Genomic DNA, 18,431 nt, shown 5'->3' on the forward strand with positions numbered 1-18,431 from the left:
TTTCCTGTAACTTCTTGAATGTATAAAATATAGTTATAGATTTTACATTTTTGCCTACTAATTCTTTCATCCATGCCATTTAGAACTCTTCCACTTGAGGGGCGCCTGGGTGGCTCAGTCAGTTAAGTGTCCAACTTTGGCTCAGGTCATGATCTCATGGTTTGTGGGTTCGAGCCCTGTGTTGGGCTCTCTGTTGACAGCTCAGAGCCTGGAGTCTGCTTCGGATTGTGTGTTGAATTCTCTTTCTGCCCCTCCCCCATTTGTGCTCTCTCAAAAATAAATAAATGTAAAAAAAAAAATAAGAACGCTTCCACTTGGTTAATTTTTCTCATGATTGGGTTGTATTTTCCTGCTTTGTTGTGTGCCAGATAATTTTGAATTGGATGCCAGAAACTTGAGTTTTACTTTTTGTATTAAAAAATTCTTGAGCTTTGTTCTGAGAAGTACTTAAATTACTTGGAAATGATTTGATTCTTTTGAATTTAGCTATTATGCTTTATTAGGCAGATCCAGAGCAGCCTTAGTCTAATTTTGCCCTACTATTGAGGCAATATGCTTCTGAGTACTCTACCTGATGCCTCATGAATTCTAAGTGCTTCCACTCTGTGTCCAGTAAGTATAAAAACTGCTTGCAACCCTAAGCTTTGAGAATTATTGCCTCTAAATCTTTCTGGTGGCTTTTCCTCATCTTTGTGCTGTTTCTTCACACATATGCATTAAGTTTACAACTGAATAATCAAAGAGGACCCCTGCAAATCTCTGGAGTTCTCTTTTCAGAACTCTGTGGTACTTGTTCTGTGAACTCTCGCCCTTAACCTCTGCGACTCCCAGCTTCACTTCCTCAACTCTATGAGACTGCTAGGCTCTGAGTTCCTCTGCCCTGCACTGCACCCTCAGAACTCACCTCATTTGTTTCCTCTCTCTTATGGCTATCTTCTGTTGCCTATGTCTAATACCTAAAAATTACTGTTTTATGTACTTTGTTCAGTTTTGTGTTTTAGGTGAGAGAGTGAATCTGATCCTTGTTACTCCATCTTGGCCACAATTAGAAGTTCACATTCAGAGTTTTTAAGCACAATTTAAATAATATAACAGTTTTATTTAGAAATACAGATTTTATAATGTGTATTGGAACAAAGTTCCAATAATGTTCCTGCTGAATAATTGAATTTTTATACAAATTAATTGGTTTACCTCCAGCTTTGCCTTCACTCTAAATTTACCATGACCTAAGAATACTCATTTGTACACGATTAAGATCTTTTTTCTTCTAATTTTAAACACTCTGAATGTCCTACATTGGTTTTATAGATCAAGTACTTTATTATTTCCACAAAATTTTTAAGACTACACAAACATAAGATTGGGTTTTACTAAATGAGATTTAATAATTATATCTTCTTTATTTTTTGCCTTTCACAAATTCAGCCACAAAATTCATAATAACCTCTTAGGATGTCATTTATGCCTTATACATCAAATTTCTTGGAATGGCCAACAAGTAACACAAAGATTTGCTGCTTTACTTTAGAAAAGGGTGGATCATTTTAAGAATTTCTTCCACGTTCTAATCTGATGGAGAAAGAGGGAGTATTTCTTCCTAGAAGTGAAGCCTCTTTGGTTTTTATAACCTTTAGCTTTGAAAGTACAATCTTCTACATATAGTATTATTTATCCACAAATGTAATACTTTGCATTTGTCCTCACTAAAGATAGACTGTTACTTAAAAATATGGCCTTTAACTTTGTAGCAACGTGGATGGAACTGGAGAGTGTGATGCTAAGTGAAATAAGCCATACAGAGAAAGACAGATACCATATGTTTTCACTCTTATGTGGATCCTGAGAAACTTAACAGAAACCCATGGGGGAGGGGAAGGAAAAAAAAAAGAGGTTAGAGTGGGAGAGAGCCAAAGTATAAGAGACTCTTAAAAACTGAGAACAAACTGAGGGTTGATGGGGGGTGGGAAGGAGGGGAGGGTATGATGGGTATTGAGGAGGGCACCTTTTGGGATGAGCACTGGGTGTTGTATGGAAACCAATTTGACAATAAATTTCATATACTGAAAAAAAATATGGCCTTTAATTACATATGTGGACTCAGGAATTAAAATGATTTGGAGTTAATTTCACTTGAGATAGATAGGTTGCTTTCTCATCTGTAAATTGTGGAGTGGGGGTTTGAGAGTGTGCTATTTACGCGAGACCACATAGTTAATAGTAGCAGACCTGTACAGCCATACCCAGTGGCCTTGGTTATGAGGATTGCGTGAGATAATGTGAAGTGCTTAGAGCAGTGCTGGCACTTGGTAAGTGTTCAATAACTGTTTGGAATTCACCCCGAGGACGTTAAATATAGTGAGGTTTGAGTTTTCGAAAGAATGCTCTGGCAACAGAATGAGATGGGCAAAGGTTTAGAAATAAGACTGGAAGCAGGGAGAGCAGTTAGGGAACCACAGCAGTAGTTCAGAAGAGATTATGGTGGTCTGAACACATGTGGCAATGATGCAGATGGAGAGAAGTATACCAATTCAATACATAGAGGAATTTTTATTTATTTTTAATTTTTAAAGTTTATTTATTTGAGAGAGACAGAGAGAGAGAGCGAGCAAGGGAGGGGCAGAGAGGGAGTGAGACAGAATCCCAAGCAGGCTCTGTGCTGTCAGCACAGAGCCTGATGAGGGGCTTGAACCCACGAACTGTGAGATCATGATCTGAGCCGAAACCAAGAGTGGGATGCTTAACCGACTGAGCCACCCAGGTGCCCCACAGAGGAATTAAAAAAAAAAATCATTTTTGCCTTATGAATGTGGGAGGTTAGGTAGGAGGGGAAAAAATGAGCATGATTCAGGTTTCTTGCTCAGTGAGATGGGTAAATAGTGGTGCCCTTTATTTAGAGAACACTAGAGCTGCCATCTTGTGTCCCCGCCGTGTGTGCACCTAATCTCAGATGGTCCCCCCGAGACCCCCTGAGCGCCAACCCTAGTCCCAGGCGCGGCCCCATTTCCTCTCCAACAAGATGAAAGCAACTATCATGAACCAGGAGAAACTCGTCAAACTGCAAGCACAAGTGCGCATTGGTTGGAAAGGAACTGCTCGCCGAAAAAAGGTGGCTCATCGAACAGCTATAGCAGATGACAAAAAACTTCAGTTCTCTTTAAAGAAGTTAGGGGTAAACAATATCTCTGGTATTGAAGAAGTGAATATGTTCACAAACCAAGGAACAGTGATCCACTTTAACAACCGTAAAGTTCAGGCATCCCTGGCAGCGAACCCTTTCACCATTACAGGCCATGCTGAGAGGAAGCATCTGACAGAAATGCTACTCAGTATCTTAAACCAACTTGGTGCAGACAGTCTGACTAGTTTAAGAAGGCTGGCTGAAGTTCTGCCCAAACAATCTGTGGATGGAAAGGTACCACTTGCTACCGGAGAGGATGATGATGATGAAGTTCCAGATTTTGTGGAGAATTTTGATGAAGCTTCCAAGAAGGAAGCAAACAGAATTGAATCAACTTCTGAGGAAGATAAAGCTTGAAGAAGTTACTGGGAGCTGCTATTTTATATTATGACTGCTTTTTAAAAATTTTGTTCACGGATCTGATAAAATCTAGATCTCTAATATTTTTAAGCCCCAGCCCCTTGGACACTGCAGCTCTTTTAAGTTTTTGTTTATACACAATTCATTCTTTGCAGCTAAATTAAGCTGAAGAAGTCTGAGAATCAGTTTGAAACATTAAAAAAAAAAGAACTAGAGAAGAACCAAACTGCACATGTGGCTTCTTTATGGGGTGAAGGGGAAGAGGAAAGATGACCTTAATGTGGAACAAATTGAGTTTGAAATGTGTTACTTACATCCAAGTGGAAACGATCACACTACATATATATGGAACATCACTGTCTAATAAGAACTTTCTGCAGTGATATAAATGTCCTAGATTAGTTCTATCAAATATGGTGGCTACTATGCCAAATGGCTTTTGAAGATTATTAAAATGGCTAGTCTAAGGAGCTGAATCTTTAATTTTAATTTTAATTAATTTACATTTAAGTTGTCATGTGGTTGGTAGTTAGCATATTGAACTGCAGAGGCTTAGAGTTTAGAGTCAAGAGCTCAAGTGATAAATAATAAAATCTGATGAGTAAAATCATATTAGTCTAAGGGAAATTAGAGATGGTTTTATGCTGGCTATCTTGGAATAAAGATTTATATTAGAGAATTCCTAGTTTGACCATAACAGCATATCAATTTTATTGCATACATTAAACCTGTTGTGAACTTTTTAGCTGATTTCTAAGCCCAGTCAATACCTTAAATCACTCACTGTAAACTTAAATAGTTCTTCCTCTAATCATAAATATTTCCCCAGAATCAGATGTGTGTGTGTGGGGGTGAGGTAGGGAGGCTCTCTTGTTTTTAGAATTTCAGTATTTGGTGAACAAAATCAGTGTTCACTCTCTGTATATCCCTTACAAGGGATGACTTTGGTCATAGCTTGTTTCATCTTTCCAGACTAGAGACCAAATGTTTTTAGTCTATTCACAATTCTCTTATATCCATGATCATTCTGGTTGCTTTTTCTGTAAACTTAAGAATTTTTTTCTTGAGGTAGACAAATCAGAATTAAAACAATGAATTCTAGCTACTTACACCAATGGCTTGTTACAAGGGTAAACTTTGTTTTGCTTTTTTACTACCCTTTGGCTGGATATCTGGAGCCACAGAAGTGTCATGGTATAGTGGGTTGAATAGTGGCCTCAAATGTATGTCCAAGTCCTAATTCTCAGAACCTGTGAATATTACCTTATATGGCAAAAAATGTGATTAGATTGAGGGTCTTAAGGGTTTATCCGGGATTATGTGGGTGGGCTCTAGAAACAACTGCATGTGTACAATAAAATGAAGACAGAGGGAGTTTTCAGACACACTGAGAGAAGGCAATGTGAACACAGAGATGGACAGAGTTTGGACTGCTGCCACCATGCACCAAGGAATGCCAGCCAGGCAGCCATCAGAAGCTGGATGGCACGAGAAATGGATTCTCCCCAAAGAGCATCCAAAGGCAGAGCCCTGCTGACAGCTTGATTTCAGCTCAGCAAAAACTTACTCTGGACTTCTTTCTGGCCTTCACAATTATGGGAGAATAAATTTCTGTTGTTTTAAAGCCATCATTTGGTAATTTATTATTGCAGCCACAGGTAACTAATACAGGTGGTCAGAAATGAAGTCTTCAGTAGAGACTAATGCTCTGTAATACTAATAGTCCTACATACTAACCCGTTTTTGTTTCATAGGACTACAAAAGTAGGGCAGATTATTCTCTAAGACTGGATTCTCTTTCGAAATGCATGGTTATACATTTGCCTATGTGAAACTCTTGTGTGTGTGTGTGTGCCTAATTTGTTCAGAATATACCCTCGTGAAAAAATAAGAAATTGTCATTTGGTTCTTCCAATATGTTTTCCACAGGTAATTTCCAAAGCTAGATAAATGTTGTATTTTTAAAAATCTCAAGATGACTCCTTAGACATTTTTATTTAATATTGATTTTAATATCATGCTTAATTTTGCCTAGCCTTTTATTCAATGTATACCCTATGAGAATGTCATTGCTGTGTCACCAACCATAATGCCTGGCACAGTTAATAAATACTTGTTTAATCAATGTGCTATTTGTGTATATCTCTATTGTGTATATCTCTATTGCTGCTTTTTTCAAACTTTTTAAAAACAGCAGAATCATTGTATTTAAAGAATTTATATTTTATAAAGAACATCAATATATAAAATAGATACAAGTAGATCTGCTCTTAGTGAGGAGTGTGAAATCCTGTTTACCTGTCTGTAACATATGATACATTAATATTATAGGATACTACACATTGTTACAATATTCACAAAACTCCTAAATTTGGAGTCCAGAAGACACTATTTACATAGTCCTTTTCAAGAAACAAAACTTGTATCTAGGGCAAAAAGTCAGTTTGGGGCGTTTTTTGGGCTTCTGCTCCTGAAACTTCAAGACAAAAGTAGAACAATACCAGGGTAACAGAATCAGCAGCACCAATTTCTTTAAGAGCACAACAAGAACAGAGGTTACTAAGAAATTTTGTTAGAAATGTTTGTTTCCAGGCTTATTCACGAAGTAGGGGGAAGCAAATAGCAACAGCTTTGGAATTTGGCAGATGAGTTCAAATCCTGGACTGCCATTCACTGTATAACTTTGAAGTAATCTCACCTATAAAAGTGATAATCCTAGTATCTGTATAAAAGGATTATTCTAAGGAATAAATGAGATAATTAGTATGCATAAGATATTACATTGTAAATAATGATAGTTATTAGCTACACTAGCTGTCAAAGTTCCCTTGATGACCTATTTCTCTAAGACCTTCATGTTTAAATTGTTCTTCTGTATTGTCCTTCACTTTTGGCTATTATAACCTTGGTAATGGAGTATATGGAAGACAGCAAGAAATTTAGAGGCTGATGACTCCATTTTGAATGAACTCCCTTATTTTAAAATGTGAATGATACAAATTAGTATTTTCTCTGAATCTCAGAGTTGGTATGCTAAAATGAGGGAATGAGTAAGTACCACATGGCTGTTGATGATTACTAGTCTATCTGCCATGTCTCTGCCCCATTCCAAGACTCATTTCAAATTCCTAACTGGGTATGTTTGATGAAGACTCATTTTCTTGTTCCTCAATCCATTTCTAAATTTGCTTGTGAACAGTCGACATTACTAAGAGACTCTGGGAGCTCAGGCCTCACTCTACCTGCTGGACTTTATTTTGAAATTTTAGTCCTAATCCTAATTATTCTTGAGTACATTTAAACCAGCAGTTTAAATTTTAGTCACACTTACCAGCCATTAGCACTGAAAGGCAACTTTTTGTCTTTTTCCTTAAAGACTGTAGAATAAAGACAAGTAGTACTTATATAAATTGGAAGTCTATTCGAGACAGGGAATTCTCTTCAAGGTAAGAATAACTCTTAAAACACTCCACCAGTGATAGCTGTATTTTATTATACCAAGATTTAATCCCATTCTCTTGGAGATCTCACTGACTCATGGCTTGAAACATCATCTTATGAAGATGATTCTTAAGGTTTGATCTCCAGCCCAGACCTCTCCTCCAAATTCCAGATTTTGTATGTAACTCCTTGCTTAACATCTCTATTTGGATGTCTAATGGATCTCTAACAGCCCAGAAACCAAGCTTTCCCCAAACCCACTTCTTCCTCAGTGCTCTCCAACTGTGGCCAGTTGCTCAGGCTAAAACCTTGGGAGTCATCCTTAAATCTTCATTTTCTCATGTACCTCACATCTATTCAAAATGGACAAAATTTACCGGGCTGACCTTTAAAATGCAAAGAGAATCCAACTACTTCTCACTACTGACACAGAGCAGGGACTTGGGTCCCCTCAAACCTGTTAAATCCAGCATTCCTAGGATGCCTTCATAAGGACAAAAAAAAAAAAAAAAAAAAAAAAAAGCTACAACTCTATACCTCTTGGGTAGACTATCTTGCAGGAATGTGGAGGGAGGATGCTTACTGAAAGGAGGATGCTTACTACGAAGACTGGCAAAGACCTGACCAAACCAGTCTGTGCCAAGATGGACCCCAGAGCTGACAGTTCACCAACCTTCCCCCTCATTATAATACTAAGAACCACACCCAGGAGTGGAGATTTAACATATCAGACATGTGATGCATGAAGAAGCATGATCTTTAAATGCACAGGTGCTAATAAAACCCTGCCTTTATGTGCTTGTATGTCACCCTTTTCCCACCCAAATTTATCTTAAAAAAACTCTTTCTAATCTCTCCTTGGGGAGTCAGCCTGAGGATTCTTTCCTTTGTGCTCTCTACCTTGTCCTCCAGCACAAATCCCTATAAAGCCCTGCCTGGAGCTCCTCTGTGAGCAGACTCATTACTCCTCGACTTACCCTACTCTCCTCTTTCCGTTGCACAGCCACACTGCTCTTCCTTTAGCAAGCCAGGCACACTGCCACCCCAGGTTCTTTGTACTTATCCTCTCTGCCTAGAATGCTCTACCCGCCCAACTTCAAGTCTCTGATCAAATGGAAGCACGGTCTGTGAACCCTTCCTTGCCCACCTCACTTGAAACTCAACCCTCCACCCTCCCCCCTAGCACTGCTTCTCCCTCTCCCCCTTCCTTGCATTAATTTTTTCCCTAAATACTTATCCCCTGATACAACTTAAGTCTTACTTCTTTTGTTTTTATCCCTCAATGAGATTACAAACTCCATGAGGGCAGGCATTTTTCCACTGTTCTAGGATCTAAACTTAGTGATCATTCAATAATAACTGTTGAAAAAAAATGAACTTAAAGTCATCACTCCCATTCCCAAGTCCCCCCTTTATGGAGTGATTTCAATTAAAGTACACAGGAGTTCTTGGGTTGAAAATAAAAGCAAAAGACCACTACACATTAGTTTGTCAACATGTAATGCCCTGGGTTTATTTTGTGAGAATTCTATCACAATTTTTCCAGGTGGGATTAAAAACCTTAAGGATCATGTATGCCATTGGACTGGGCATTCAGACTTCGGTACTGACAAAGCACTGGTAGTAGTCTGTTAAGTACCATTCTCTTCACAGAAGAGAGGTCAAATATTTCCAAAGGAAGGCACCCGATATTTGTGGTTCTGGCCTTGCAGCCTTCTGGAGAATCTGAAAAGGAAAAAAGCTGGCTGGCTGTTTTTAGAAACTGGAATGATGATACACGTACAGCAATTACTGCATTCTTCTCCCTTATATCCTTTTTGTAAGAACAAGTAAAGAATGAAGTCTTTTCAACAATTCGACAATAAAAAAGTACAATTTTTTTTTTTTGTGCTAAAAAAAGGGCAAGACAACATAAACTCCAGTTGTAAGGACTCCATTTGCATACTTGATTTAACACTTTTTGGTGTGGAAGGAAATGGGACTACTGGGCTGTTTGTAGAGCAGCAACATAACATTAGTGCTTTAAGTACCAGAAATTGCCCACAGCTTTGTGGGCAAGTGGGGATGGGAAGATTCAAGAGACTTCATTTTTAGCTTGTTACTTGTCCTAATGATAGTAGACCAGGAAGATCCCCATTTAACAGTACATTCCCCATTTTTTAAAAACTGATGCCTTTTTTTTTTTTGTAAAATTCTGTATGTATGTCACCATTTTTTTCACATGATACACAGAAAACTCAGGGACCCAGAGGGGAACCAAGTTATGTTATACCATTTACAAAATACCAAGGAGTCCACAGCTACCTAACACATTTACTACAGCACAGGAACCAATGAAGGTACAGTGTACAAAAAACTGTAAACACGGCACAATAAATAGATAAAACAGCAGGTTCCGCACCATGCACATGATGTGATGACACTTCATCTCTATACAATCTCACATCTCACACTCTTTGTTGCAATTTATTTCCCTCCCACCCCCCCCACCCCCAAGTGCAAAGCATCACAAATGAACATTTCTGTATTCAAGTAACATATATACAAGGGTATTACAAATATGCAGTACTGTACAGATAATTGCTGTATTCTTAATTTACAGATGTTGATTTTTTTCCTATTAACAATAAGAAAAAGAAAAATTGAAGCATGAGAGATGAGCACTGCTGTCAAGTCCCCACAGCTGCCACCGAAACGCGTGTGCTGCATTCCATCATCCCTTGCATTCAAAATGCTACTGATGCATAGCACCTAATCAAGTCCCCAGGCTGCAGTTCCACTCCTGAGGAAGCTACGTCACCTCCATCGCTACTGTGTTGTCTGCTATGTTGTTTAGTGCTGGCTTTTCTGATTCATGATTTTCCCTGTTGAAATAAAGTTTAATTAAATTACTTATCTGCAACAAATTTAACAAATCAAGACTATCTCCCCAATAAAAAAATTATGAAGTATTTTTAGTAATAGGAAGAAATGTGACACTTTTGGGATAAGACACAAGTAGAGGAGTATGAACCTTTATAGTTTATTATCAGGAATATACAACCAAAAGTCAGGCTTCTTCTGTCCACCATAAATTCCATGGTCAACTATATCACCAATAAAATCGTAGTGGCAGCCAAGCAACCCAGATGTTAAAAAACATAAAGAATTCCTAACTTTTAGTCTCTAATTTCACTTTCCTCCTCTTTCAAAAAAGGAACAAATGTGAACAAAAGTCATTCAAGTCAGGACTTTTGTCAGTGCTCTATATGTGCAGTTGAGTAGCAGAGCTACTGAGCTGGTAATTAGAAGACCAGGGTCACAGTTGTTCTAACACCTAAATGTGCTTGTAGTAATCAGCTTCTCTGGGTCTCATTTCCCTCATTTTTAAAATGAAGGGACTAAAATAAGTGATATGAAAGTTTACCATACACTGCCAGTGTTTCATGGTTATATAATTCTGTAACAGTGAAAACCATGTATTATATATTTAGGTAAGAACTCTAATTGATTGATTAGTTATGACTAGACCCAGAATAATAAGAAGAATGGATCTGAATGGAGCAGACAATAACTATTACTTAAATTGAGAAGCAGACAGGGATGCATGGGTTTGGAAACTTAAGGCTATATAGTCTGTTGCTACAAAGCCTGCTCTTCCCTCTTGGGCCACGCTTGGCCGAGGAAGTCTACCTATCAGTCTAGCATCCAAGGTGTTCTAAAGTGTGCCCACCTCCTACCGCTTCAACTTGAACTACTAACCTGCCCAAACCTCTAGACAAATTAGTTTAGTTGTTAGCTTCTGAACACATTTGTATTTCTCCAACTCTCTCATCCTCTTCTCTGCCCAGCTAAGAACAAATCTGATTTTATTTTGTAGAACTCTCCCAGAATACCCCTGGTGTGAAAAGATCACTCCTTATATTGAAATTATAGTCATAATTTACACAATTAACCTGACAAGGCTATAATGCTTTGTGATACAAGAATGACTTCCACCTATTACTCACAATTAACAGCATTTAATTTTTACACTTTTATGCTTGTCTTTTAACTAAACTGAAAACCCCTGGTCTTTCTCTTGTTTCCCCCAGAGTACTTTGTAAATAGTAAGATTCTAATTACCATTAATATTTAAAACAGAAAAGAACCTGAACAAACATTCTAAACAATCTACTGAAACCCAAGATGACAAATTAGCATAAAAAATAATGGTTTGAATAAAAGTTGACCTGGCATTAATACTGTAAGCCTTTACATTATTTACATTATTAACAGCAGCTTAGCATACAAGCCACAGTGGGTTCTATCAATTCTTTACACAAGAAGGTGTGGAAGAAAACAAAAGAAACATTCTAAAGAGAACTCCCTCCATGCAAAGGTAGAAAACAAGAACATTATAAGCTATTATTATACTAAGGAAGTGACATCCAAAGCATATATGCAATATTCGTATACCATTTAGTTCAAATTGTTAACAGTACTGAATTATAAAAATCATCTGTTTAAGTCTTGACTAAATAAGGAATTCTCATCTATACATTTTTTTAAGTTTATTTTGAGAGAGAGAGGGAGAGAGAGAGAGCGCGCGTACGTTTGTGTGTGTGCGTGCTGGGGAGGGGCAGAGAATCCCAAGCAGGCTCCGTACTGTCAGTGCAGAGCCTTATGTGGGGCTGGATCCCACGACCTCAAGATCATGACCTGAGCCACTATCAAGAGTTTAGACGCTAAACCGACTGAGAGACCCAGATGCCCCTATACATTTTTAATGTATATAAGGAAAGAGCAAAAAACACCAATAAGTAGAGAGCACTGCTAGAGGATTTAAGTTAGGGCTCATATTTTTCAAACATTTTAGGCTTAAAATAACTACTGACCTTGGAACTGAATCTACAGAAGATGAAGATGGAACCTTGGAAACTTGACAGTTTGCTGCGGCAGCCAGCTTTAAGGCAGACGATGGAACAGCACTTAAAGTCCTAGGTATATGTCGTGCATTTATGGGGGCAATAGAGTTTACAGTGGCAACTGATGAAGGTACAGTTAATCGAATGTTGTTCCCAATCAGAACCTGAGTTGTTGCAGAATTGGCAGCGGTTACTTGATGACTCAGTGCACTGTGGGAACTTGAAGTCTGTGTCATGTTTGAAGGCTGTAACAAAGTTGAACCTGCCGTTGATGGACTCGTATGTACAAGTGCTGTTGGTGTAGTACTACTGAGGTGTAAGCCCTTGTATACTCCTAGAGAAAAAGAAAGAAGCATCTAAACAATGTACGACTTTGCTGTTTATTAGAGATATAGGTTACAAATATCAGAACAATTTAAATGTCTTTATCCTTACCTGAGGCTGGAAGGACGCCATTCACCCCAATTCCAAGCACCACATCATCCTTCATCTTGAATCCCATCAGTTGTTCTGATGTCACCAAAGCAGAAGCAGCAAATTGAGCACTAGCAGAATCCAAAGTCTTGGAAACAAAACCCTAAAAAGAAAATACAAAACAAATCTAATCAGCATCACTTAGTCTCAAATCAACATTAAAGTTACACAGGTATACCAAAATCAGTTTGAATATAAACCAAAGTGGCAAACCACTGAAATATCTTCATCTCTTTTGACAGTCATAAATTTGAAGAGTGTTCAAACAATATAAGAATGCAGGGATTATGAATTTTGATCTTCACATGTGACAGTATGTAATATGGACAAATCAACTACAAAAATAAACCTTCTAGAATGTGGAAACAGTAAACCTCCAACACAAAGTGTCAGACAAGAAATATGCTAGTAAAACATTTCAGTGATTTGCAAATACATATAATGAAAAATGAGTATGTAAGCTTCTTTTACCTAACTTACACACACACACACACACACACACACACACACACCCCAAAGGTATCTTTGGGACAGGAGGATAACTATCCTTTTAGAACAGAAGTAACAAAACATCACATCATAACTTGGCCTAGAAATTAAGAGGCCCTTTGAATTTTTTTAAATGAATTTTCCTCCAAGATGCTTAGATTCAAATTCCAGCCTTCAAGCTTTAAATGTGTTTCAATGGCAAACATTTATCATCCTTGAGGTTTAAAAGTGATTTCATTTAATAGTAAAAGAGGTTTAGTATGTAATTTAAGATAAATTTTAATAATAATTAAAATAACTAAGAAAATGAGCTGGGTGAGATCATATACTAACAAGGAAAATTCACAGACTATAGGACAGACTTGGAAGACAGTGTCTTGATCGCATTTAACTATGTTTTTTAGCTTTACTTTTTAAAATAGGGAGCAGAGGCAACAGCTTCCATACTCACCTGTAATGTTCTTTCTAAACCCTGTATAGAATGGCTATGATGTAGATTCAGGCGAAAGCCACTTTTCTGCTGGTTAGATGCAAGGTTCTATGACAACAGTTGGTAATTAGAGATGAACTCTGGTGGGAAACAATGAGGGATAATCATAAGACAGACAAATCCCTCACCTGTGAAGTGGTGGTGGAGGAATTACTATTTGCTTGCTGTTGCTGAATTTGTGCAAGCTGCTGTTTCTGCATTAGTGCCAGTTGCTGTTGATGTTGCTGGTATTGTTCGGCTGTAAATGCTGAACATAAAACGAGGAAATACTTTATAAAAACACACAGATACCACACATATCTTACAATACTAAAACAAATTTCAGCATTAAGAAAATTTTTGTGTAAAATTAAAGCATTTGACAAAGGCTGATGATCCTGCTAAAGATCACTTCCATATGAAAAATTCAGCATTTTTACAACCACATTTATCAGGAGTGGCTGGAGTTTAAAGAAAAACAAAATTATAAACTTCCTGAGTTATAACAACATAGGAAAGAGAAATGCTCACTTCTCAAGTTTCAGAACCATTATTTTTATAAGCTGTGACACTTGTGCTAGACAGTGTAAAAAGGTAATCCAGCTTTTTAAATCTACATATTTAGAATTCAACTTGGCATGGAGCTTGAGAAGAAATCTGGTAATTACCATTTGGTTTCTAGTTTACTCATATCACTGTCCCAATGCATTCAGATGATCCCTAATAGTTCTGTGTATAAATACTAATTGTTCTACATATTTTCTAATTTTAGCCATTACAAACATTCCCTCTATATGGAATATAAGGTTGTTGGTTTATTACCTTTTTTTATTTTATTTTTTAAAGAACTCATCCTTTAGCAGGAAGACAAGAGGCTCCAAATGTTAAGGTTAATTAATTTTCCCCACCCAATTAACCCACCTGGAAAAAATCCAGTCAATAAGAACGGAGTTGTTTATGTTGATTTACTGTACAGAATGATGTCTGAGGAAAGACACTGTGTTATGCTACTTATGTTTGTCTATGGAGAGCTCAGTTCTAAAAAAAACAAACAAAAAAATGTTCATTTATTACCCCCCAAAAAAGTGTGTGCAGTTTTTAAAAAGGAAACCTTTTTCTTTTTCTTATTTTTTGCCAATTAAAAAAAGGAAAAAAAAAGGGTACATACAATCACAACATCTGACTTTAAAGGCTTCTTTAAGAAGCCTGTGGTGTTTGGGTAAGAAATTATTTCAAAACACAAAAAAGGTTATCATGCATCCCTGAATACCAGGGAATCTATAAATCATGCAATGCAAATTTCCTCAATCTAAAGTTTAATGTTTTCAAAACACTGTCCACCAAATTTCCTGTTGTCTTTAATTGCATTTTAGTAATTTAGTTGAAGACAGTTTCACTTTATCAAGTTTTATAATTTTCACTCATAACTCATAAAGAAACTTTATCTTCCAGGATACAGCCTTTCTGCCTAGTACCACTACAAAATGTTCAGGTAGAAATTCTACCATATTTTCAATGGATCAGGAAATTATGAAATAATATTTAGGAAAACCTCAGAAGTTATTAGTGTCTACATAGGCTTTATTTACACTTGAATTGAACTATGTGCTTAGGCTACAAGAGCAAAAACATAATTTCTTGTAAAAACTTTCGTTGATATCTGTCCCTTGATAAGTTTCTTTTCCTACTATGTTGTATTTCTCAGATCTGAATACTACAGGGAAGACTTTTACTGGTAATAGAATAACCTGTAAATACGGACATAAAGTAACTTTGTGTCAAAATGTTCATTTCCATACAATAGAAATGTGTTGAATCAAAACTTGAAGAAAACTTATAAAAATTAATGCTGCCCTGAAAGATGGTTTATAATTACTGTAACATTTATCTTTAGGTTTAAAAAAATCCGTAAAAAGCAACTTACTTTATTAGTTTTGCTAGTATGTTTTTGAGATTTATGTTTTAACTTCCCAAATTTGATTGAGTTGCCTAAGTCTTGAATTCCCTAGTAGGGGATGCTCAATAAATATTTTAAGAAAGGATCATTTCTGCAAGGTCAGGTCATTACATATCTAGAAAAACAGTAATTTAGCATTCACTGGAGACCTGTATATAAAAAACTCCATTTATATGAATGAATATATTCTTTTGCAGAACTCTGCTTGTATTTGTGTACACTTTAATAAAAAATTTAGCAATAATAAATTGGAAAATTCATTTGAATAAAGGTTCCAAATATTTTTGCGGTAATGTAAGTTAACATTTTAATCCTGGTCTCTGAATTTCACTTTTAAACAACTGTTAACTTCTTCCTAATACAGATTTAGGAATAAAAATGCACCTAACACTCATCATGACTTTAGATCAGTATTGTCAATCTATTGCTTAGATATTATTACACCTCTGGAATAGTTACGAAATTTTCCCCAGACATTTTAAATAAATGATCTAAAAGACATGTTGAGCAACATATAAGCTGTAAGTGAAGGTAATAAAAACCATAGGTGTAGGGGCCAAGAAACCTTGATTTTTTTTTTTTTTTTTCCAGCTCTTGGCTCTATCGTAACTATCTGAGTATACCTAGGCAAGTAACCGAACTTTTAGGGCTCAGTATGTTCATCCAAAATATTAAGTTAGGTGATCACTAAAGCCTTTTTTCAGCCATGTGATGTAAGGATTTTATATTTCTTCTGAGAAATAAATTTCTAATCCTTCTAAAGGCTATATGAATAAGTAGGAAAAGCCTGGACAAAGGTAAGGTAGTAAATTTGGGCAAATACAAAATAAATTGGGTTTTATATTGTTATTTATACAGAAAACTGAGAAGACTTCAGATGGCATTCTAATTCAAAGTTTAACCAAATGCTAAGTGTAAACAAATAAAAATGACCACAATCCCTATCAAGGTAGAAAGTGTTAAGGTTGTATGTCTACCTCCAGACAGGGCGTGGTAGTCAAGTTTGCAATTTACTTAAGGATGGACAAGATGGTTTCATGAACAGATGACCAAACCTAGAATCAGAAGCGTTTCACAGAACTCCAAATTTTTAGATTAGGAGGCATCTTTGGTGATTTCCTCCTACCACTTCACACTAAAGATGAAGAAACTTTCATCTGAGGTCACAAAGATAGTTAACAGTGGAAGGGGGAAAATCCATCCCCAAACCAACGAGATTTTAAATATGAAAAGAAATAGATAAAAGTTTTAGATTTAATACTATCTAAAAGAAATAATCAAACTTTTTACATACCCAACAGTGTGACTCAAGTGCTTTAAAAAAACAAACAGCCTCATATATAGAACACCTGACAGGAGTCTAGGTATGGGAGAGGAGTCACGCGAGGGACATGACTAAAAGCCGAGAAGAGGGAAGAAGCATGGTAAGACTTCAAATATTTGAAGGATACTATGATGTTGGAAAGCAAGAAAACTTATTCAGCATGCTTCTAAGGATAAAAGAGGAATCTGTAGATTTAAATTTAAGGAGGCAGCTTTTGTTCAATATATGGACGAACTTTCTAAACAAGATTCCGAACTCTAGAATAACCTGAAAACTGCTGAATGTGCCCTCCCTAGAGGTGTTTAGGCAAAGGTCTACAACCACCACTGTTGTTTTGGTAGCTGCTAAAAATTCTCTGGGGTAGGAATTTAGATGAAATAATCTAAAATGTTACCAGTCTACTTGGACAAAGAAACTATTATGTGGTAACCCAGCACCTGGAATAGCCTATAGCTCAAGCTGTTGCTCTTTAAGTCACATTCCTGCAGCTGGAGCAGATCAACTGAAATGATCCGAAGTGGGAGTAGTGAGTATGACAGGTACTTAGAAAAAAGTTAATAATTTGAAAATTCAGTTTGAGAAGACAGATTTAAGATTACCAAAATGTATGTCGTTTTGTTTGTGAAAACAAAGACAAAAAAACAAAAAAACAAAAAAACCCACCAACAACAAACCCAAACACCTATTTTAAAAGAGAATCCTCAATTAGAAATTTCTTTTAGCAGTAGTCAGAAAATTATTTCAGTACAGGAAAAGGTAACTTTAAATAAATAAATATAAAATGAAATGACTTTAGAAAGTATTAAAGTATGATCCCCTAAGTCAGCAAGCTTGAACGAAAGTTTTGCGGTTCCTAAGCATTTGTCAGCCACCCAGAAATCCAACCTGAAAAAAAAAAACATGGTATATTGCCATAGATGGCCAAACATGACTGAACCTGAATTCATTGGGCCACAAATTACTTGAACATGAGATTATCTGTGGCCCAAGCTTCCCCTTATTGTGAATATTCTTGTACTTCAGCATAGAGAGAACTATTAATTTTACTATGGGTGCTACTCCAGACCCTGCTGAGGATGTAATTCTGAACTGTGAAACACACTTGGATAAGGATTAAGGTCCTACAATTTTATAAAATCTAACCATAAAAATATTTAAGGTTCAAACTAGAGTTCCTTTTAAAACTTTATGTTACAATTTTTATGAAGTAAATTGCACTAATTTAAGTAAGCTACAGATCCTGAGACTTAGAACATCATTCCAGCTACATATATCCTATTAACTTATGAAAATAAGCCTAATCTGTAGAATGCTGATGAAATTTCAGTGGGAACTAGGAATTCAAATCCTGAACATAGAATGGTGGTTTACAAACCACTTTTCTACTTACAGTCTTTCAAAATTATATAGTCCTTTCTAATTATGAAAAAAAGGTGTTAGTTCTGATATCTCGTATCCCCGAAACTCAAACGCATGCAAATGAATACTTAGTCACTGAACAAACATTAAATTTTCAAAGGTACTTTTACAGATTAAAAAAAAAAAAATACTGTACTTGGAAACTGTCCAAATCACATAGTAACTGAAGATTAAGATACACAATTTAGCCATACATACTAAGATCTAGTCCTAGAAATTCTAAATAGGCATATAGTTAAGTCTTCCCAAGTTCCTCAGCACTGTGTCATTCTGCTGTGTGTTATCCAGTGGACCAAGCACTCTGGTACCTGACTAACCAGACTACCTAATGCCAGACTAACCAGGTTACCCATCTGGCCACACAACTATGCAAAACGGCCAAGACTGGGAAGCAAGCAAAAAAATTCTGAGCACCAGAAACTATAAAAGTT

General features: G+C 36.5%; 2 protein-coding genes across 7 annotated transcripts in view; one reads left to right on the forward strand and one right to left on the reverse strand.

The window, feature by feature from the left end:
- Window positions 1-1,915: 1,915 nt before the first annotated feature.
- Window positions 1,916-18,431, reverse strand: part of EPC1 (enhancer of polycomb homolog 1) — a 101,033-nt gene continuing 84,517 nt past the window's right edge. For 3 of the 6 annotated variants that reach the window (XM_047866082.1, XM_047866079.1, XM_047866080.1), the window contains exons 11-16: window positions 13,450-13,568; window positions 13,283-13,369; window positions 12,304-12,445; window positions 11,839-12,202; window positions 9,473-9,846; window positions 1,916-1,927 (exon numbers count right to left, since the gene is read on the reverse strand). In XM_047866082.1, coding sequence (XP_047722038.1) covers window positions 9,774-9,846; window positions 11,839-12,202; window positions 12,304-12,445; window positions 13,283-13,369; window positions 13,450-13,568 — 785 coding nt within the window. In that variant the 3' untranslated portion in view covers window positions 1,916-1,927; window positions 9,473-9,773. Of the gene's footprint in view, window positions 1,928-9,472; window positions 9,847-11,838; window positions 12,203-12,303; window positions 12,446-13,282; window positions 13,402-13,449; window positions 13,569-14,221; window positions 14,339-18,431 lie in introns of those variants that run through there. The other 3 variants (XM_047866081.1, XM_047866083.1, XM_047866084.1) reach the window with 3 other exon arrangements.
- LOC125170540 (transcription factor BTF3-like) lies at window positions 3,014-3,538 on the forward strand. The gene has a single exon (XM_047867262.1). It carries the CDS (start codon window positions 3,020-3,022, stop codon window positions 3,536-3,538), a length of 519 nt encoding a protein of 172 aa, XP_047723218.1. The 5' UTR covers window positions 3,014-3,019.

Source organism: Prionailurus viverrinus, chromosome B4 (genome assembly GCF_022837055.1).
Source record: "Prionailurus viverrinus isolate Anna chromosome B4, UM_Priviv_1.0, whole genome shotgun sequence".
NCBI classification, from domain to species: Eukaryota; Metazoa; Chordata; class Mammalia; order Carnivora; family Felidae; genus Prionailurus; species Prionailurus viverrinus.